This window comes from Pezoporus flaviventris, unplaced genomic scaffold (assembly GCF_033815535.1).
Source record: "Pezoporus flaviventris isolate CSIRO_AGI_PZ_B2104156 unplaced genomic scaffold, CSIRO_AGI_Pfla_v1 ptg000002l, whole genome shotgun sequence".
In the NCBI taxonomy this organism is placed as follows: domain Eukaryota; kingdom Metazoa; phylum Chordata; class Aves; order Psittaciformes; family Psittacidae; genus Pezoporus; species Pezoporus flaviventris.
Window position 1 is genome coordinate 5459977 of NW_026892550.1, and position 22406 is coordinate 5482382.

The 22406-nt window shown below is 37.4% G+C and overlaps 1 protein-coding gene across 2 annotated transcripts in view; it reads left to right on the top strand.

Moving 5' to 3' along the window:
• NSD2 (nuclear receptor binding SET domain protein 2) overlaps positions 1–22406 on the top strand; it is a 75660-nt gene that overhangs the window by 29729 nt on the left and 23525 nt on the right. Inside the window, exons 3-10 of one of the 2 annotated variants that reach the window (XM_061467192.1) lie at positions 727–892; positions 4663–4829; positions 5193–5684; positions 10449–10593; positions 11601–11678; positions 13150–13268; positions 16312–16393; positions 17381–17505. In XM_061467192.1, the coding sequence (XP_061323176.1) occupies positions 727–892; positions 4663–4829; positions 5193–5684; positions 10449–10593; positions 11601–11678; positions 13150–13268; positions 16312–16393; positions 17381–17505 (1374 nt within the window). The remainder of the gene's footprint in view (positions 1–726; positions 893–4662; positions 4830–5192; positions 5685–10448; positions 10594–11600; positions 11679–13149; positions 13269–16311; positions 16394–17380; positions 17506–22406) is intronic. The other variant, XM_061467184.1, reaches the window with a different exon arrangement.

A 22406-nucleotide genomic window follows, 5' to 3' on the forward strand; every position in this document is an offset into this window, starting at 1 on the left:
GTTTTCCAATAGCTAACATAGCTTCAGGGCATCAGCTGAGCACTCACAAACTTTTACTGCTAGGACTGGAACAGAGAACAACCTTGCTAAAGGGTGTGGGAAAGGGTTCATGTCAATTCTCAGTATGTAAAAATACAGCTGAAAGATGCAGAGTTTTGGGGAGGGGGGGGGGTAATGGGTTATTTGTGCATTTGTATTTAGACATAAAGGCAGTATTTCAGTCTGTTGTGGTTTGAGATGTTTTTATGGTTTTAAATATAAGAACACATTTGTGTGTATTACACTTTACTTGGTTAATAATATTGAATACAGAGGGGGGTTGGCTCTTCCACATCTACATCCAGTGTTCAGTTAATGTGTTTGAAATTAAAGTAAGCCTTCCTGATGGTCCCCCAGCAGCGATTCAAAAGATAAAGGCAAACCACAGCTTACGTGCCAATATTTCCTACTAAAACTAAAACCATAAATGGAACAAAATGAGAACAAAAATTATTCCATAGTTTTTATTACACATGAAATAAAATTATTGTTTGCTAGCAGACATGATAGTTCTTTATTCTGGTGAACTGTTTCTTATCTGCTTCCTTCCATTAACACTCTTGTTTTTGCCTATAATGTTTAAACAGAATACAAACTGTGATTTGTTGGTTATTTTTGTGTGCTGTTTAGTGCACATCTGAAGAAACATGGTGATAGGTTTTTCTTTTCTTTTTTTCATTTTTTAAGGCTCCTGCTAAAAGAGATCCAACTCAAAGTACCGTCAAAGAAGACAAAGTCCATCTGTTGAAGTACAATGTAGGAGATCTAGTGTGGTCAAAAGTGTCTGGTTTTCCATGGTGGCCATGTATGGTTTCTGCTGATCCTATTCTCCATGCCTACACTAAACTAAAAGGTATGTCAGTGATGCTGCAAACATCCCAATTTCTTTAGGTATCCATAACCATTGTTTTGGGGAAATTCTGTTCTTTATTCAGTTGTATCAGTAGCTGAATCACCTCCTTGTTGTCAAGAGGAATGTTAAAATCATGTGAACGCTACTCTTGAGCATATAGCAGACAGAGCTTTTTTCCTACTGTGTTTTTTTTTTTAACTGGGAACATTCTCTGACAGATACCAAAATTGTGATCTATGAAACTGTGTGAAGTCTTATTAAAAATTATCTGATGGTGCTTTCCACCGGTTTTAGGGAGATGCTTGGGGAAGTGATGTAGGCTAAAAATTTTGTTGAAAGCTAATGGGCGTTAAATACTCCTGATGATTATGCTTTACTACAAGCAATCCGTAATTCAGGCAACTAGATTTTCTGTGGTTTGTAGAATCGGTACTGTTACTTACGGACAACATTAGTTTATTCAAAATACAGGGAGCATCAAGTGTGAACAAGCTTTTTGAGTAGGAATCTGTATGATTTCTTTGTGTCATTTGGAGCTTTCTCTGTTCTGATACCTGAAACCTTTGAGGCATCTCTGCTCTGGTTGTAGAATGATAAAGTAATGGAGTTTGGAAAGGACCTCTACAAGTTGTATGGTCTCCAAGTTAGAGCAGGTTGCTCAGGGCCTTGTCCAGTCAAATATTTAATGTCTTCAGGCATGGTAACTTTATGGCTTTTCTTGGCAACTGGTTTCAGTTATTGGTAGCCATTATGGCAAGAACACGTCTTCCTTTATCTAGTTGAAATTTCCTTTCTTTCAATTGCATCCATTGCCTTTTGTATCAGTGCTATTTGAGTCAAATTGATAGGTACAGTTTGCCCCTGGGGAGCCTGTGCTGGCTATTCCCAGACCCGTTTTTGTCTTTCATGCACTTGGACATACAGGAGAATAGGTCTTACAGGAGAATTTGCCACGTAATCTTGTGGTCACTGAGGGTAAGCTGGTCAACCTGACTTGTAGTTCCCCAGATTGTTACTGTTTTTCTTGAAGATAGGTACGATGTTTGGAGTGTTTACCTTTTTCCTGTCATTGGATATCTCCCTAAATGGCTGTGACCTTTCAAAAATTATCGAGATCACCCTTGCAACCACATTGGCCAACACCTTCAACATCTTCTGAAGCATCCGACCTGGTCCAGCATCTTGGAGATGTGCAGTCTGATTAAGTGTGCCTTGACTTTTCCTTAATATACTGTGGGTAGTGTGTCAGTCTTGCAGCCTTTATCACTAGACTAAAGGACCAGAAGGCTTCAGAATAGATGTTACAGTCTAAGAAACAAGCAAACCCCTGAGACAGAGGTATGGAGTTCCCCAGCCTGTGTCCCTTTGTCATTCAGTCTCCAGCCCCAGTGAGCAATCCTTAGCCTTCCTTTTGCTACTGTTGTATTTACAGCAAATCTTCTTGCTGTGGTTTGCATCCCTCGCTAGTTTTAACTACAGCTGAGCACTGTAAACTGTTTTTTACTATGTTTATGCAAAATTGCACAGAAAGTTTAGAAAACCTGAAAACAGAATCCAGAAAATTTGCAGGTTAAGGAGAAAAGCAGGAGGTTAATAGGAATATCAAACCAAAATAGGAGCACATGACTTTGTTTTGATACTTATGCTTCTCAATGATTTCATGTATTTTATTAGAACAGGCAGAATTATCGACTTCCGTTGTTCTGAACAGAGTAGGGCATTTACTTGTCACTAGAGATTTCAGTAACTTTGAAATATGTATGTCCAAGTGTGGGAAAGCAGTGTTTTTGTGGTTTGGTTTTTCCCTAGTTTTCAAGGGTTGTATTGAGGACTTAGAAAATGGACTAAAATATACATTTAAAATGTGCATTGGAATTACAGATTTCCAGTGTGGGGGAACTGTAAGGATTGTAAATCTGAATAATCCTGACACGTTGGAGGTGTAGTCTGGAAAAAAACCCTCAGTTTAGTAGGAATAGGGGTTGGATTTTTATAGTGGTAGGTGATCAAGCTGGCAAACGAGTGGAAAGCTGCATTTTCACAGAGAGGAATCAGTCGTACTAATCCATCATAGTTTTCTCTGCAGAAAGACCAAAATCCACAGTGACGTAAATTAATAGTGCTGCCTATAAAAAGCATGAATTATATCCTTTGGTTTTCCAGGGGTAGCATGGTCTCAGTGGGAGTATTAGGTTTTTTTTTCTTTCTGTTTGGGCCACTAATGTAAAGAAACGTGAGCCAAACAGAAAGGTCTGAGAACAGCATGCACAGACATCTAGGAATCTTATCTGTGCAGGCAGACTGAAGGAGCTTGGGGCTGTTTAATCCGACAAGGAGGAGCTAAAGGAGAACCCAGTAACTGGCCTTAAATAGTTTAAGTTACATGCAAAGAAGAAAAGGCATAAACTCTTCTTGTTCTGGTAAGAAGAGAGCTTAGTGGCAATGAATATTTAGACTGCATATTAAAAACTTGGAAAAGATAAAATAGTGACACATTGGGGTTGATTGCCTGGAAAAATGGTACGAATTCCTTTACTGTAAGGGTGGTGAGGCCCTGGAATGGGTTGCCCGAGGAAGTTGTGAATGCTCCATCCCTGGCAGTGTTCAAGGCCAGGTTGAACAGAGCCTTGAGTGACATGGTTTAGTGTGAGGTGTCCCTGCCCATGGCAGGGGGGTTGGAACTGGATGATCTTAAGGTCCTTTCTAACCCTAACTATTCTATGATTCTACAGAAGGTTTTTAAGAACAGATTGAATGAGTATCTCTAGGATTATAGCTAGACTCAGTGTTGGTAGTAAACTAAATGGCTTCTTGACTGCTTTCATACAGTTGTTGGAGTGGTTATTATAGACTCCTCAGACAAATTTTTCATGTAGCAGTCTTTCAGAGTTTTGATCAGGCAGTCCCTGTGATTTTACTCATTGGATTATTAGGTCTATTATGACATAATAGACCTAATACTATTTTGAGGGAAATAAAGCTGTTTATTTGTTCCTAACTGAATTACTCCTCCCCTTGAAAGGAGCAAGGTTTATGCTTCATTATCAAGGATCTCTGTGGTACATTTTCCTAAGAAACTATAGAAATTGATCTAACAAAACCCCAGTGCCATGTGTCTGAATACAACCTACAGAGTACTAACAGAAAGAAGGTCGTATGCCTGTGCCTTACGGCAGTGAGACAGGATTCATCTTTACAATGCTAGAAGAATGAATGTTTCTTATCTAGGTTTCAGAAGTGTTCTCTTATCTTCCCACTTCCCCTTTTCTCTCTTCCACCACCCAAATCCTTTTCATTTCTTGCTTTGATTCCTTAAAAGCTTGGTTAGGATGAAGTTATGATTGCAATGTCAAAACTAGATGAAGTTTGTATCTCAGCTTAAGAATATGGTAAAGTTTAGGTGAATCAGAGATGAGGCTGAGGGCAGCAGCTGTCCAAGCTTTGACAACATTTTCAAATGTAGCATTTTCAGTAACATCCAGGCCTACTTACAAGTTAATACACATGGAAAGCACTGACAGACAGTAGTAACCTTCAGTTAATTTAGCAAAGCGTATTGTTTTCTGGAATTAAACTATTGGTCTTTTGTATCCAACTCCATAGATTACAGCTCAGAGACTTTAATGCCGGTTAAGTGGGTTTTTGAAAGGTTAACCAGTTGTACTGTGCTTTTGTCATGGGAACTATAGCAGTTTACAAAAGACTTCAAGTCTGAAAGTGCAGAGAACAACCTATGTTGTATCTTAAATACATTTGGTTTTAATTTTCAGGACAGAAAAAGAGTTTTCGTCAATATCATGTTCAGTTTTTTGGAGATGCCCCAGAGCGAGCCTGGATATTTGAGAAGAGCCTTGTGCCCTTTAAAGAAAAAGACCAGTTTGAACAATTATGCCACGAAAGTGCAAAACAAGCCCTCACTAAATCAGAGAAAATAAAGGTAAGAAGCTACCAGGTCAGACAAGATTCAGAGATTTTTTACTTAGAGGTATATACAGATATAAATAAATGTTCTAGAGAACTTTAAAGACAGCTTGTTTTACAGACACCTGTAGTTTTATACTTCACTTAGAGATGTAAAGAACAGGATGTTTTACCACTGTTTATTACTTGCTAAAAATCAGTACTCTTCTGCTTTGTCATTGATTCGTGCATGGTACCAGTACTGTCGAATACAATTCCATTTTAATGTCTGAATGATAATTATACATTACACTTCATCTCTTAGAGTTGTTTTTTGTTACTGTTGACATTTTTAAATCAGAAGTGGGCAAATTTCTCACATTGCCATCTTACCTTGCAGATGTTAAAGCCTGTTTCAGGGAAGCTGCGGCCACAGTGGGAGATGGGTGTTAAGCAAGCAAGTGAAGCAGTAGGCATGACAGTGGAAGAACGGAAGGCCAAGTACACCTTCATCTATGTTAGGGACAGACCACATCTTAATCCTCGAGTGGCAAAGGAAGTTGGTGTTGCTGTGGAACCCCTGGAGGAGGTAGATGAGTCGTCTTACTCGAGCGAAGAAACCACTCAAAATCTGAAATCGATGAAGGAGTCTGGCATTCCTAACAAGAGGAGGAGAAGGACAGCAAAATTCTCAGCCACTGATGATATGGAAGAAAGCACTCAGTCAGGGACTAAGGATACTACTCCTCAAAAGGCATCCGAACAGGCAGAATCGAAACGAGGGATAGGCTCCCCTCTCAATAGAAAGAAAACTCCAGCATCTACTCCGCGAAGCAGAAAGGGCGATGCAGTATCTCAGTTTTTGGTCTTTTGTCAGAAGCACAGAGATGAGGTTAGTCTCTTTTCGCCATTTTTGCTGTTGATTGCCTCTTCTCGTTTCTATATTTAAAGAAACTTCTTTACTTCAGTTGACAAAAAGTAGTTACTACTGTAGAATCCATAATACTTCAGCTTTGACTAGATATGCCTGCATCAAATCTTTAAACAGGAACAGAGGAAGAAGGGAATGGAGATGTGCATATAAACAAGATAGTAATAATGCCACTGTACTTTAACCATAAGTTGTTTGTACTAGCTATAATATTTTTAATGTAAGTAAAATATATAGATATGCATACATACACTTAGGCAAATATAACAAAGGTTGTGCTGTTTATAGCAGTCTATTTGTGGTTAGCTTATGCATTCTTTCTGAACATGTGACTCAATTCCTTTGGTGTGTTCCCTTGTCTTGGAGCTCAAGCTCAGTTTATGTACCTAGAATCTTTTGCTGAGCTTCAAAAGAATCTAGTTACCAAAGCTTGCGAAAATCACTGTCAGTGTGCAGTCTGCTGGGACAGAAATGAGGTCCTCTTGAGAGGATTACACTTGAAGAGAAGGTAGAATATATAAATACCTTAATATCAATGTTTTTTAGGAAGATGATTAGAAGTATAAAAACAGTACTACTGTTCTAGCTCGTTACTTTAAAATCATGACCCTCATTTTTTTTCCTTAAAACCTGTTCCATTTGCAGTACGTTTCCATGCACTGAAAGAAGCAAGAGTTCTCATCTTCTTGTACTATTCCATAGTAGCCACAGGAGGACCAGAAAGTTAGTGGTGATCTTGTCACACTATTCAGCTGCCGAATAGTTAACTTTGTTAGAGGATATTTATGTCAGAAAGCATTAATAGATACAAACTATTTATAAAGGAGAAATTGAAAAAAACAGATTCTGTTGTGTGGAAGTCAGTTAGTTGTGGTTCAACTTAGGATCTTTTTAGATCATTGCAACTTTAAGCTAATATTGAGAAAGAAAATGTTACACATACCTTTTGATGGCTTGGGTTAAATTGAGAGAAGCATTGGCAGTTCAGTTTGCTGGCTTCAGGAAGGAAAGAGGTTTGTAGCCAGTCTATTAAATGCAGATTTTGACATATTCATTATGAAAAACTGTATGGGTAAATCATCTATTTCACGTTGAGAGACCTGAATTCTATTTCCAGTTCTTCTATAAGTAACCTCCTTCTATAAGTAACCTCTCATATAGTGGCGAGGGGGAATTTCCTTAGCCTTTAATGTAGGTAGCAAGAAGTCTTGTGCAATATTGAGGGACATGAAATTACTTTTCTGGAACAAATGAGATTATGATGACTGGATTTATGGACTCTTAGCCAGACATCTTACCGCAGAAGAGACATGCTGAGTCTCTGATGTTGGTATTTCTATTTTCTATGCCAGTTATCAAGCTGGATTCCCTACTACAGTTATACTGTAATTCTCAAATTAATAGATGGAAAATATTAATATTATTACAGTCTTTGACACTGAGGAATTGCTTTGTCTTCAGGAAACTGAAAACTTGTATAAACTTGAAAATCTTGCTGATGGTAGTGGTTAATGTTGCTCGGAGTTCAGTAGAAGGAAGCAAGTTTCAAAATACTACGTATTTGGTATATAAAATATACATACAAATCATCCTGATATTTCTGCTTAAAATACCTTTTCATAAAATCAGTCATGAAAACCCAAATCCAGCTGTGTGATACATTCTAATTGATACAGAAGCACTTCTGCGTGTAGAACAGAACTAATTTGTGAAAGCTGCAGGTACCAGGTGACTGCAGATAATAGTCCCTGTAACCCAGTCAGGGCAGCAGGACTTGTTCCTTTCTCTTGATTTGCAGTTAACTGGCAAAGTGGGAAATTCCATATTAGATATTCATGCCTCTTGCACAGCACTTGTTACCTGTGTACACTTCAGCCTCTCATGTTGCTTTTAAAATGGCAGTTTTGTGCCTTTGGTGAAAGTTGGACATCATATCCTAACTAGTCTTTGGAGTTTCCCCTTCCGTTAGGCTTTATCTAGTTCAACTTTGCGTGGTTTGCTTTCCATCCAGGACTTCATTTTTGTTGCTGTTGTAGATGTCCTTATGCTGTAGAAGGAGTGGAAATGGCTAAAAACCAGACCTGGTTTTGAGCTACTTGTATTGGTGGTATCTGAGAGTTTAGTGTATAGCTCCTTTAGTATTTGCATGTAGAAACTTAGAAGAAAGGAACATTATGGATCCAGAAGAGGCTTTCTGGCCCCAGACTTGGGAAGGGATGGAAGTGAATGGAAAGGAATGACTGAGGACTTCTCTTTGGGGTCTCTAATAATACAAGCTCTCTTAGAGGTAGAGCAATTTCTGCTGTGTCTTGCTCGGAGTTTGGCTTTGTTTGGTAGTAGGATTCATATATGAGTTTGATTTTATTAATTACTATTTTTTGTGTTACATTTTCTGGAAACAGGAGGGTGAGGAATAGTTGGAATTCTTAGGAATGAATGATGGGTGTTGGAACACTGGATGAACTGCTGGAAAATGTTCAATAACTTAAGAGGCATGTTTTCCTGAGGGAGGTGTTGAAAGCTTGGGGCACTTTCATGGTCGTAGTGACACACTGAAGTATTTTGTGCTGTTACCAAAGGAGTAAAGATGTATTTTGTAATATAGGCATTCTTACACACTTCCTCTGTGAAATATAACCATAGTAGTCATTAGAAAGGAATGTCTGACTTGAGATAAAGGTATCCAAGAAAAGATCTTCCATGTGTTCTGTAGCACAGTTAGACTTAGAAATAAGTACCTGGAAGAAGTGCGTGGTTTTCATGTACATCAAGATACGTGATAAATTATTTCCAATATTCCAGTATTCCAGAGGATGCTGGGGAGGGGCTCTTCATTAGAAACTGTCACAATAGTATAAGGGGTAATGGGTTAAAAATTAAACAGGGGAAGTTTAGATTGGATATAAGGAGGAAGTTCTTTACTGTGAGGGTGGTGAGGCACTGGAACGGGTTGCCTAAGGAAGTTGTGAATGTTCCATCCCTGGCAGTGTTCAAGGCCAGGTTGGAGAGAGCCTTGGGTGGCATGGTTTAGTGTGAGGTGTCCCTGCCCATGGCAGGGGGTTGGAACTGGGTGATCTTAAGGTCCTTTCCAACCCTAATTGTTCTATGACTCTATGATTTCCAGTATGTATACCAGGATGGACTATTACTGTATGAAGACTCTGGTGGTGACTGATGAGCATTTTCCTTGGAGGCCTTCTTTGCAAGAATCCCTTCACCATGAGTGTATTTTGCTCATCATTTCATACTCAGTTGAAAGTTGGTTTTATTTGTATTTTGGTGGGACCGGAGGTGATGTTCAACCGTATCTCATTTGTGTAAGCAAAGCTGGTGATATGTTTTAGAGAATTAAATAACTGTGCACTAGTTGAGCACAGTGACCTATTCTCTTAGCAGCAGTGGTCAAAACTGATGCTAATTCCTAAAGAAATGAGATTTGTGGGAGGGGTGTCTTGCAGGGCTGCCTACATTCTCACCTCTCGGTCAGTTTTTGACATTGTTGGATTTTAATCAAGCTTTGAGTACAGGTCTCCAAAGGTTGTTGTATTCTCCAAGTTTTATGCAGATGGGTTGTACCAAATAGAAGCAAGAGAACTCTTCGTACTCTTGTTAGGGGAAAATTACAGTATGAATTTCTCTACTAGACACTGAATAATTCCAATGGAAGGAAAGTGCTAGAACTGTTCTAAACCTCAGAGTAGCTCCAGTCACACTTTTACCCAGTTTGACAACAGGAAATGCAATTTTAAGACACTATCTCCTAAGAAATTAGGTTTAATCATCTCCCTTATCACTGAAAATTTGCATTTTGGTTCTGTTGAATGGTGTTACAGTTTGAACACTTGGCTTTGTTGGCCTCATTTTTACTTTGCTCCATGATTTTGGGATATTGGCTGCATCACTCCAGTAACAGGATTTTGGAGAATGCTGGATAATGAGATGAGAGGGGTTGTTTTGAAGCTACTGTAATTTCTGTAAATCATATAATCTTAGAGCTTTATGAGTTCTGTGTTTAATCAAATCTGGGTTTCCTTAAGTAGAAGTATGGGAACAGTGAATGAGTTTGGGAGGATTTTTCTTTGGTTTCAGTACTGATTTTTTTGTTTGTGCTGAATAAATTTCTAGAAATTCTCTGAAGTTCCATGTTGATGGCTTCTATATGTCATGCTCATATTATTAAGAAAAAATGCACAACTCATTGTGTTCCTAAAATTCATGTACATGATATGAAATGATGAACTAATACAGGAAAATGTTGCATCAGATGCTAGCGGATGTAAATCTCTGTTAAGATAGGTGTATGAATTCTGTGTTTAATGAGTTCTCCTATGAATTGATGGATGTCTCTGTAGGCAAACATATACTCCAGTATTATTTGTTTGTCTTTTGTTGTGTAGATTTAAACTTCATCAAGAAATAATACTTTTTTTTTTGATGACTGCAAGACAAGATTTTACACTTACTCCATTTTTTTAATGTTAAAAGGCAAATAGATACTTCCAAAATTCTTAATACATCTGCATATGCTTATAGATTTTTTTGTTTTTAGAAAGAGAAGTGGTTATTCAAAGGAAAACTGGATACAGAAGGTTTTAATCTGGTTGTGTCTCAGCATGAATGTTAGATAACTTGTTTGTATCCAGTATTCCAAAGCGATAGGTGAATGTACACCATTCTCTTTAATGGTCATCTTGTTTTAATACAACCCTATTTCTGCATATGTAGGTGGTTGCTGAACATCCAGATGCTTCAAGTGAGGAGATTGAAGAATTGCTCGAATCGCAGTGGAACATGCTTAGTGAAAAACAGAAAGCTCGCTATAACACAAAGTTTGCCATAGTGACCTCTCCCAAATCTGAAGAAGACTCTGGTAAACGTAAAACTGTGCTAGTGTACTCTAACTAAATTTGATATACGTAGTGGCATTAAACTAAGCACATATTTGAGACGTGTAGGGAAAACAGCTTTCACTGTTTTCCAGTTTTAATTCTTGGTGTTTGTGCCAATAGCAAAGGAATGCCAATGGTTACAATAAACACAACCCATGAAGTCTACATTTCTTGCTCATTGTTCTGAAAAGTTGTTATATGTAAACCTGCTGTTTAGAGATTGCTGATTTCTCATTCTTCTTCTGCCCATAAGCAGCTGCCATTGCATCCACTGCCAGTACGAGTGGATGGTGGGAAGGGAAGACGAAGTGTTACTACTAGTAAAATTTGAGGGGTTTTCTTCATAGAATACTTAGGAAATGGTTTAAAAAGTTTAATCAGTGCTATACGTTTTCTTCATATATACCTAAAGTATGTTACCTCACCTCACCATCAACTCAGGAAGAAGTATTCCTAACTTTATTCTGAAACTTTCATCCATTTGGCATTTGGTTGTGCTACTCAAAAGTGTGTAGGACATTGTACAAGATTGTAAATACCCTTTTTCTCTCTCTTTCTTTTGTTGCTGTTGTCTAGCATTTGGGTTTGATAAACAGTCTCAATTATATTGCAAAATATTGGAGGGGGTTTGGAGTCACTTATTTGAGAAAGGAGGAGGAAGATAGTTTGGCATTTGCATGAACTTTATCAAATTTAGCCATCATTGTTCAAATTTAAATAGCTTTACAGCACTGTAAGAAGACTTACGATGGAAGTATTAGAAGCCAACAGGTGCTGCTTTGGGCAATGACAAGAATGAGAGGGAGTGTTTGAAAGTTTGTGAGACTTGGAAAAACTTGTATAAAAATGGTAGTCAGTTTTGTTAACTATCTGTGTGTGTGTGGAATAACATTTTGTGGAAAATTGAAAAGTTTTTAACTTAAAATTTTAAGTGTTAAATATTTGGATATCAGTTTAAAAAAAAAAAACACATTCTGTATCTCTCAAGGTTCATCATTGAAGAATATTGGAGAGGCCAAACGTAAAGTGTTTCAAGACTCACCTAAAAGGAGATCAAGATCCAGAAGTAATTGAAATTTGTGTTGTGTGCAAATAGTTCATCATTATAAGTAGCTATTGAGTGTATTTTTTTATGTAATCGCCCACGTATCATAATCTCTTTATTTTTATCTCAGATGTTGTCTTCCTTGGCGTTAGAATTTTAATGGATCCCAAATTAAATATCCTAAACACTGTAGTGCTGAATTTTGTTCACCTTCCTCAGTGTCATATTGCAAGAAATGTAATTGAAATTGTACCTGTACCAGGTGTTTTTAGTACATATATTGTGTACGTTTATAGTTATCTGCAGATGAAAACATGTCAGTTCAATCATTCCCTACCCAGATCCTCTTATCTTAAACTTGGAAGAATACTGTGGGATTTTTTTTTTTTGCTGGCTTTTTGTAAGTAGCAGGTTCTCCTGGAGCCATTTCAGTCTGCTTTGTGGATTGAGTCTGATAGTAGAATATGTCCTAGATTGTTTAAGATAAGAACATTAATTTGAAAATTATCCATATTTTCAAGTTGCTATTTTTTTTTATACTTACAGCTATTTGTTCCCACTGGAATAGAATGCTTGTAGCTGTAGGGCAATTTTCAGTTAACGTGTTTGTGCCCTTGGAGCTTGCAATCTTCATGCGAATAATACTCTGTAGCTTCATAAAATAGAGTACTGGAAAGTGTAATAATGTTGTCATTTCATCCTGATGGAACAGACCACTTCCTAAACCTTCATCTGTCTTTTTGAGGTAGAGTGCAAACAATAGCTGAACCTGTGGAAGGGGTATGTAGGTTAGTCACTTATCTTTCGTAATTTAGCAGCTGCTTGAACTTTACTGTGAACAATCATCTAAATATGTGAATAAGTCCGTTGGTTTAAAATGACCAATGTGATTCTGTTCTTAGGATTTTGGTTCACAAAGGAAGGGGATCTTACAGTCTCCTGTGAAATAGAAGTAAGCTTGTTAGAGTCTGGAGCTGCCATACCAGGAAAAGAGAATTAATCTGTACAGTTGGTGATATCTTGTCTTTTCCAGAGGCCCCTTAATAGATGTCACCGGTATCTCCATCGTTTGGAGAGCTTTAAGGAGACTTAAGATGGAGACTTAAAAATTCATTCAGTGATAAGACACTATTACAAAGTGGAAGGAGAGTTAAAAGCTGTATAGATCAATCATGTGCACTCTGATAATATGAAACAAATGTTGGGCAGTAATATTCAGTTCTTAAACTAGTGCTTATACAGGTAGACTTTTGTCTTTCTAAAATAGCTTGAGGATGAAGCAGTTGATTTGGATGTGTTCTAGAGTTAGTCATCAGCGCCAGGAACCAGACCTTAAGCATTAAGAGGTCATTAAACTGTTTTAATGTTTAACCATGTTTTAAAAATAATGACTGAAAGAAAAGTAACTTAAATAACTAGATCAGTTCAAAATAACTTGAAAGTGGGTTTTAGATTATTTTTCATGTAAGTTTCCCCCATCCCCCATCCCAAGGTAACTTACATGGAAATAAAAGAAAACAAAAAAAGAGGACAAAGGAACCTACAGAAGATTTTGAAGTTCAGGAAGCACCTAGGAAAAGACTCAGGATGGATAAACAGAATAATCGGAAGGTAATTATGTCGTTGGTTTGTTTGGGTTGATTTATAGCAGCACCAGTCACATTGCTGTAGTTAAGTTTGTCAGCATTTCCGTTTTCAGGGTTATAAAAGTAACCAAACTCTGGTAAATACTCAGAGATAAATGTGAGTTATTGCTGTGGGTTTTTTCCCTTTGGTTTTGAGGATGGAGGTATGACAATTGCACTTGATACTTAAAACTGTGGTGAAAATGCATGTCTAAATCTGTTTCCGGAAGGAACGTGCAGAGGCATGACCTTTCTGTGTTGTCATGCTTTGTAGTTCTTTTCCTTTCCTCCTGAATTGGAGTTCAGAGATGTATACACAGATGTAGAAAAATATCTTTAGTCAATACTAATTTTAGACAATTTTGGGTGGGGGAGAGAGGAAAACGAGCAAAGCAAAACAGAAAAACTACTTTTCAAGAACTGGAAGCCTATAGAACATTTTAGGGTGGCATGCTGATCCATTTGTTAACTTACAGAGCTGCAGTAAATCTTACAGTATAGTTACTGCACAAATCACAGGCTCCTTCCTTTAGCTTGCTTGTGAGGGTGAGGATTTTCTGTACATAGGTCACTAAATATGGATATGGATACAGCCCAAATCTTGTAGAGACTTAAGCACAGCTTTAGTTAGTCATGCATGTAGACCATGGGTTGAACTTCATGGGTTTTACTTGCGTGTAAAGCTTAGCTCAAGTGTTTTCAATATTGTACTGTAGTGTATCACAGACCTCATCTCAGGACTTCAGTAGTACTGTGATTAAATGAAGCAACCTAATATAAGGAAAGGTAGTTGATTTATTTTTTATATGCATTATGAAGGTCACATATGTCAGTGTGTTTGTAGGCTGGTTATTGTAGTGCCTCTGTTGATATTGTGGGTATTCAGAGAACTTGTCTAGAGTTCAGTATAGAGAACTTCAGATGCCCAGGCTTAATGAGCTTATAAGCAAGGGACAAAAATAATTCTTCCAGAAATGTTGCTACCTTTGCAAAAAGGAGGACCAAAACTAGTTTTTGCCTTTCTTGCTCTAATGGGTTAGTTGTTAAATATTCATCTCGTGTCCTAGGAGAATTTTTTGGGTCCTTTTTAAACTTTTCAAATTGATTTGAATTCACTATAATACACTAGATCCATGGAATAATTGAGTTTACTTATTGTAATTAATTCCTGCTTTGAAGTCCTTATTTTGCTTGCCCCTAAAGTTACTTCTTTACTATCCCATCAGCGTTCGTACACTACAATTAGCCTGCATTATCCCAAGCAGAATGAAAGGTGATTGCAGCGTAGCTCAGGCAGAGAAGTTGTGATATGTTTGATGCTGTGGCACAGATGTGACTATTAACAGGAAAACAAATGAGATTAATTCTGTCCAGAAGATACATACCACTAATAATGCTTAGTAATGTGCGCTTAAAAAGTGTTGTCCTCTATCTGATCCGTTTATCAGAGCTAGGTACTAGGAATCTGGTGTGTGTAAATATCAGGTAATTCGGAAACTCTAAACTCGTATAGCAGTGCTTGTGCTTCTGTCCACAGAAGGGTTGTATATTGTGGAGTTGTTGCTGTGTGGCTTCTTTTATGAATTATCTCTTTAAGTCTCTTTCCTGCATTCGCCAGCCCAGGGTACTTCTAGCTGTATGTGCTGCTGCTTAGTAAAACACATAGTGAATGACAGTGAAAATGTCTATGTAATGATTCAAAAAGCAAACTCTAACCGAGCACCTTCCTTCTGCTATTCCCAATTTACCTACAGGCTTTTGTTATAATCATTTTGGATAGGAGGAACTTTAATGATGTGTTCTCATTACTTCTTGCATGAGAGTCATCCTTTCCTTTTTGTCCTTAATTCTCATTGACAAAATCTGAATGTTCTCACACAAAGTAACCAAGCCATAAGTACCCATATGGAAGTCTTGAAAAACTAATTCGCTCATCCATGCTTTCATGATATACATAAAATGCGCATTAACAAAATGGGGGTTCTGTAAAGCATGCTTTAAATTTAAGAGTGGACTGTACTGTACGTTTGCTTTCATTTTTACACTGAAGTGTAACAGTAATCTTAGAAAACATTGGGAGTGTCCTGTGGCATTAGTGGTAGCGCATGTTATCTACTGAGAAGCCATTAAAAGCACAGTGTAGCACATCTGTAGTGCAGTAGCCATGCATATTTACTTTCACAAAGGAAACCAGTTCTCTGGCCTTCGAGGTGTTTGCCTGCACATCTTTTGCAAAGCTGAATGTCAGATGGAAACTATAAAAAGTATGTAAAACCTTCTGTTCAGTAGTATTATTCTTACTGATTAAGTGAGCATTTGTCAGGGTAGGCATTCTTGGCTATGATTTTGGTGACTTATTACTTCAGTGAATTTGTAAAATACAAAAAGGAAAAACATAGTGGCATGTGTAAGGGACAGAGTGTGATTTTGACAAAGCTTTGACAAAACCTTCCCCAGTTTTTGGCCTAAACTTCTAATGATAAATTCTCCATCTGGAGCAAATTTATGCTCCCTTGAAAGTAGTAGGTTTTCTTTTGGAAATGCTGAAACAATCTTAACCATAGTAATTTAAACCATGGCACTGCTATAAGTTGTGGAGTTGAAAGCAAGCCTCTCTGAGACTTACAGTAATGCACAGGATTTATTCTCAGATTTATATACTAATCCTGCAGCTTACCTTTAGTAATTGAAGGTTTTAATTTGAGTAGTTTAGACAAAGAATAGTAAGGGTAATTTACCTGTTTACCCGTTCATTTAGAGCTCCCCTTTTGGTATGGGGAGTTTGGGATGGATAAGTGGGCTGCTGGAATATAGTGTTTAATTTTCTCCTTTGTTTACGGGTTTGTACCCTGTGCTGTAAATGAGTTTTAAAAGTCACTTAAATGGGGCTAGCTTAACTCCATTACCATTCAGATATTTGTAAAGATGCTTTCTTTTGAATAGCATAAATCCAGAAGTAATTGCCAGATTTATCCAACCACTCATAAATTAGGAGTTTTTTTATTTTTTCATATTTTTTTTTGTGACAGAGGGAGACAAGCAATGACAAAACAGCCAAAACAAACTCTTCTAAGGTCACAGAAACCTCCTCTTCACAAAAGAACCAGTCAGGTAATGTGGTCAGAATAAGTTTTAATGTCACTTTTTCAATTAAATAACTTAAACAGGTTGTCTGAGGCAGCAGCTGAATTTTGCCGATGCCATAACCAGTTACAGCCACGGTGCCACAGATGGGGAGGGGGGACGTGCCCTCTTCCTCCACTACCACCATTTTGCAACATTATATTTGACTGAAATTGTGTATTGCTGATTTAGAGCAGCAGTTCACAAGTTCACCATTTGATGGCACCAAATTAAAGCTGTTGCCCTGTGATCTTGGCGAGCACTGATGCAAATCCTACTGCTCCAGTCTGTTGTTGTGCATTAGCCCAATGAAACAAGTACAGCGACCATCAATGTAATCAGTTACAATGTGATTTTAGTCCTTTTAAATGATGGTTGATGGGAGGCAGTGTGGAGCACGAGGGGAATTCTAAATAATCTTGAACCAAACCCCAAAAGTTAGTCTTGTTAATGATGCCCAAGTTTAAGGTAATTTCTATGAGAGCATGCCTGTTTAGGTATTATAATGACTTGCCAAAGATAAGTAAGCTTCAGCTTCTGCACAATGTAGAAGTGGGGACATGCCATAGATGTCTGGTACCTGGCTCCAATGTATAACTTAATGAAGCTTTAGTGGTACTCAGATTGTGATGAGATCATGTAGTCCTTCTAATGTTTATCTGAGGAGATAACTGTTACCTCTGCTGTAAAGAGGTCTAAGCCACAAGATATTTTAATAGACCTGAGCTTTGGGAAGACATTCCTTAGCCATTTTTAGTGCATATTTGATGGATAGAAACCTCTTTATTTTTTAAAAACAAGCCAAAACGCAAGGTTTCAGACATATACTTCATGTTCTCTCAGCCCTACATAGGTGCCCAGAAGACCTACCTAAATCATTCCTTCCTTTAGCCGAAGGAGTATTTTTAAATGGCTTCAGGGAGATAACGTTTTAAAGTTCCAAACTTCACTTTGTAAACCAAAATTATTTTACAGCAACGAAAAATCTGTCTGATGCATGTAAACCTCTGAAGAAGCGAAATCGGGCTTCAGCACCAGAATCTTCAACTCTTGCTTTTAGCAAGAGTTCATCTCCTTCAGCTTCCTTAACTGAGAATGAGGTAAAAAAAAAAGTGGTGTTTGCACACAGCCATTTAATTACAAAATGATCAGGTGTGAATCTTGTTTAAAAACACAAAAATCAAAGGCGAATTCTCTAACGTTGGTGCTCTAGACAAGTTACAGTTTTGGCCTCTGTGAAACCTGTTAACGTGTGCATTGCAAATTCATTTATTGTAATACAAACGTCTGATTTGGGGACGTGGAGATATTATTGTGGTTTTTAATGTATTTACCAACAAGGTTTTAGAATTGTAACCTTCTATTAGAGGCAAAGTAAAATGCCAGTGTGTTCTGTATTTTCTTCTACAGACTTTATGTAAGTGTACTACATTAGTTACATTACGTAACTCAATATTGTCATGTTGCCATAGCTTTTATATTGAAGCAAGTTTCTTAATCCTCTATTTGATCTAGAAGTGGACAGTTTTCTGAGCAGAGCCCCTTTAAGCTCAAATTAGTTTACAGGCTGTTTAATTTTAAGCACTATTTCTCTGATGCAAATAGCTTCATTGCCAGTAGAGTTAAACAGGCAGTGAAGGATGTATCTCTTTGATACTTACTAATCATAGTCTTAGCTCTACATATTTGGAACTGTAATTCTTCTCAATTGACATACAATAAATGAAATGTATGTACCAGAAGTGTATTCATACAATTCATTAAACCATTCCCCAGGTCATCTACGCTATTAAAACCGATCAGCCAAAGAGTGGCAGCATGAGGGTGAAGTATGCATGCTGTTTTGCAGGTGGATTCAGAAGTGTAGTTGGTAGGATTTAGTAAAATATCCATAGACAAACAGCACCAAGCAGTTTGTATTACAAAAGCTGTAGAGAAAATACTTTCCTGCTAACACGAGAGTAGGGCTTCCAGCCATGCTAGAGACTCTTTCATCTTCCCTACCAAAACGCATGAGGTGCTTAGACACTACAATGAATGCAGTTGAAATATCAATAGGCAATATTGAATAATGTTGAATAAATGGTTTATCTTTGGGTGGGGGAAAAAAAGGTTGCATGTTAATGGCTGTATATCTTAATGTACAGGAAAAAGATTCTAACCAAAAAAATCCAGTAAATTCTCTCACCTGTACCCCAATACAAAGCAAGGCCTACAGGAAGTAATGTCCGTGGCAGCAGTCAAGAATTGTTCTTATTTTGGTCTCTCAGTAGAGAGACTCCCATCTGTTGGCCTACCAGCTTCTGCTGTTTTGGCTTTACTGCTGGGACTTGCTGTTTGTATTTGGGACCATCTCTTCAGCCGGACCAGTTTAAGAAACATACTGTCTTTTTTGCTCTAAATATGTATCTCTAAATATTACAGTCTCAGGAGAAAGATTCTTCTAGATAGTGTCTCTAAAATTATATATTCGGAAATCTTTCTCTACAAAAGGTCCATTTTTGTAGGATTTGGGGTTATGACTTAATGGTTTACGTGTAAAAAAGGATATGGTTATATGGGCTGAGGTGGAAGTTTTAAAACTTTAAAACTTTAAAACACTTTAAAACTGAGGTGGAAGTTTAAAACTTTGCTATTTAAACTATTTGCTATTTTAAAACTTTGCAGTTTTAAAAGGAATAAAACTTTGCTATTTATTCCTGCTAAATAGCAAAAGATGTGAGGAAAAATAACTTGGTGGTACACTGCTCAGAGATCACAGACTAGAAAATCAGTTTATTGATTGCAAAGGTTTAAAAGGTTTTAAAATATCAAAACAATCCAAATCAAGATAACAGAAAATATACCCAGTCAAATAGGAGATTTTTGGAGGGCTGGGTCCAGGCCAGGAGTAGATTAGTGGACTAGATCCTTAGGTGGTCTAAAGCTACACTAACTTCAACTTGTACCAAGTAAGGATTGAACCCAGTTTGTTTCCTATGATACTAGATATATTTTGCCTTTGAATAAAACAAAAATGTCAGGCATGTGTTTCTGAACTTGCTATTGATCCATTCTACAAAAAAAAACAGGAAATACCTAAATTTGGGGTTGTGTGTGTAGCTTTAAAAGCTTTTTTTTTCTCCTTTTGTATTATTACTTAGCACTTGTCTAAATGACTAAATGTGTGTGTACCCTTAGAGCGTACATCCAGAGAGGAACCTTCGCCAGTGTTAAGGGAAAGAGTTTGAAAACCAGACACAATCATGCAATGATGAAAGCTTTGCACAGATAATAGAATAGGATGTAACTCTTCTCAACATTAAATACATTTGGTGATTAACTTTTATATTTCTGTGTTCACTATAGTACTTCTAAATGTTGAGTTAGATGCTCTCTTAACAAAGACAGGAAAGGTTCTGTATACTCCAGAAGCACATACACCTCCACATGGAATACTAAGTGGATTCTGGCCTTTGTTTCTTTTTCATCCATTTCCCCCCACACTATCTGTAGACAGCTGGTTCCAGAATGGAACCTGGATAGGACTGTTATTTGCCAAGGACTGTTGCTAGCTGCACACCTCTGAAATCTCAGTGCATTGCAACTAGGTTTTAGGAAGGCTGTGTACAGTAAGAAGGGTACGCTCAGTTTTTTTCTTGTTTGAAAGATGCATCTTTCTTGACCTTTTAAAAAAGTACTATTTTGGATGCTTTTTGTTACTATTGGGGATATTTTTTAAACAGTGTTTATTTGAGATACTACATCATCAGCTGAGGCCAGATTTTTAATTGATAAGTTACTTTGGGTATGTAATTTACAGAGGATAGAAACGGGGTGGGGGTTCTTAAAAGCAATCATTTATAGACCTATCAGAGATTGAAATGTAGACTTTCACTCCCTTCAGTTCTTGTAAGATGGATGGGCAGATACAGGTGTTATACATGAACAATAAATTTTATACCTGTATTCAATCTTGAAATGAAATACTTATTACTTCTAGGCACTTGGTACCAGTAGTCATTTCCTCCAGTACTTCATGTCAAATATGACTCTGTTTAAAATCTAATTCCTAATGAGCAACTGATAGGTCAGATGTGAGAAAGATACTCAACAATTTGAAGTCTGCAAAAGCTTGGAGTAGTTTTTTACTGCCTGTGTCAGACATGGTGTAACCATCCAAAAGCTCATGATGTTTGTGAGAAGAGATACAGGTGATGTGTTCTTGTTTCTTTTTTTACCTCAGCCCTTCACAGCCCAGTAATGTCATAGGTGCCCTTAGAGAGTGTAACCATTATTTTTTTACTAAATAAAAAAGGCTTTACATTACCATTACTGCTGGATTATTGGCACGCTTTGTGGGTTTGCATGAAATACATCTGCTTTAGCTTTTAAATCCATTTTTATGGGTTTTGGCTGGCTTCATTTAGGTTGGATGGATTTGTTGACAGCAGATAAGTGCCATGGTATCCTGCAGTCTCTAGGTTCTACTTCTGAACTTGACTTCTTGTCAAAGAAATGGTAACTTTTTTTCTGAGAGAGGACAAAATAAACACCATGTAACTTTCAATTCTGAGCTAGCCTGTCATTCATCGTATCCTCATGAAGTATGAGCTGACCAGCAGATGGCAGTTCAAAGAAGCTTTTAAAGAGGTTTTGACAGTGGTGTTTTTATGGGGAGTTCCTCGTGTCTTCCCTAGGGGGAATTTTTTCTATAACATCCGGTGTCAAAGCAAGCTCAGTTGCTGCTTCTAACTACAACTTATTATGTTGCCAAGGCCTAATAATGCAAGTTACAATAATGTAAACCTGAACTTTTGCCCTTTTTCTGCATATTGAGCAGTAGATTTTTTTCTTATTACTGATTTGAGGTAGATTTGGTTTATTTGCATTATTTAATGGGTATTAGCATGTATGCACAATGGAGAAAACGCCATTCTTAAAAGGTAAGATATTTGATTGAGAAGGCAGTCATGAGACATATACAGCTTGCAGTTGAAAAGTATGTCAGCTCCATTTATTGACGCAGGAGTATAGTTGTCCTACAGTACACAAGTAAACTATTTTAGGTTTAAAGGTTAAAACTGTCTTTGAGATCCTAAAAACAGGAAGGAAGAAAGCAATTAACATTATTCTAAACGAAGTACTGGCCTACAGCAAATAGATCTGAAGCTAACCTTGGAGGTTGTTAAGCGCAATCAGTGTGCTTCTAGCGTTCCATTCTACCTTGCTGGGAGAGTAATTTTCTCTTCAAAACAATACTTAAGGGTAATTTAAGATATATAGTGCCACCTTAAATCCTCTGACTTAGCAGACAGTTGTTTCCTGTGTTTGTTTCTGTATGCCTATAGATGTTTCTTGGTTTTCTTCCCTGTTTCAAAGCACCAGTGAGCAGTGAGGGGTACAGTTTTGTGGAACACTGCAAGTTATTGGACTTGTTTCTTGCTAAACCTCTGCTAAAGCCTCTAACAATTGAAATGACCTGCATCACCCACCAGATCATACGGTTTGGTTACTGTGCTTCTACTTTCACATGGAAAAAAGTTCTAGGCATGACTTTTGTTCTTTGGCAGCACGTTCTGTGTAGAAAATTAAGTTTCTTTATGTAATTATCTTCACCTTATGTATTACTTAGGCTTCAGAGTGCAGAGAATCTGTTTGCTGAATGTTTACATGATGTAGGTTTTGATTCCGCATCCCCTACCAAAGTATCATGAGTATCTGTAGGCAATTTTATCATGTTTTAAAATGTTCTCATAGTTTGAATTAACTTTCCAGGCAAATTCAGAAATGCATAATATCCTTACCTGAAACGTCTAACTCCTGCTAATAATAAAAATGAAACTTGTCCCAGGCCGTCTTTTTTGCTCTTACAGTACTGTGTACACTTGTGGCACTGCATACTTAAAGAATTTATCTAGTCTAGCAGTATGGGCCAAAATACCATTCTTCATTCAGTTCAGGAATTCTTATACTGAAATAAAGGAAATGTTAACTGTAACTCAATTGGCTCTGTCAGTTT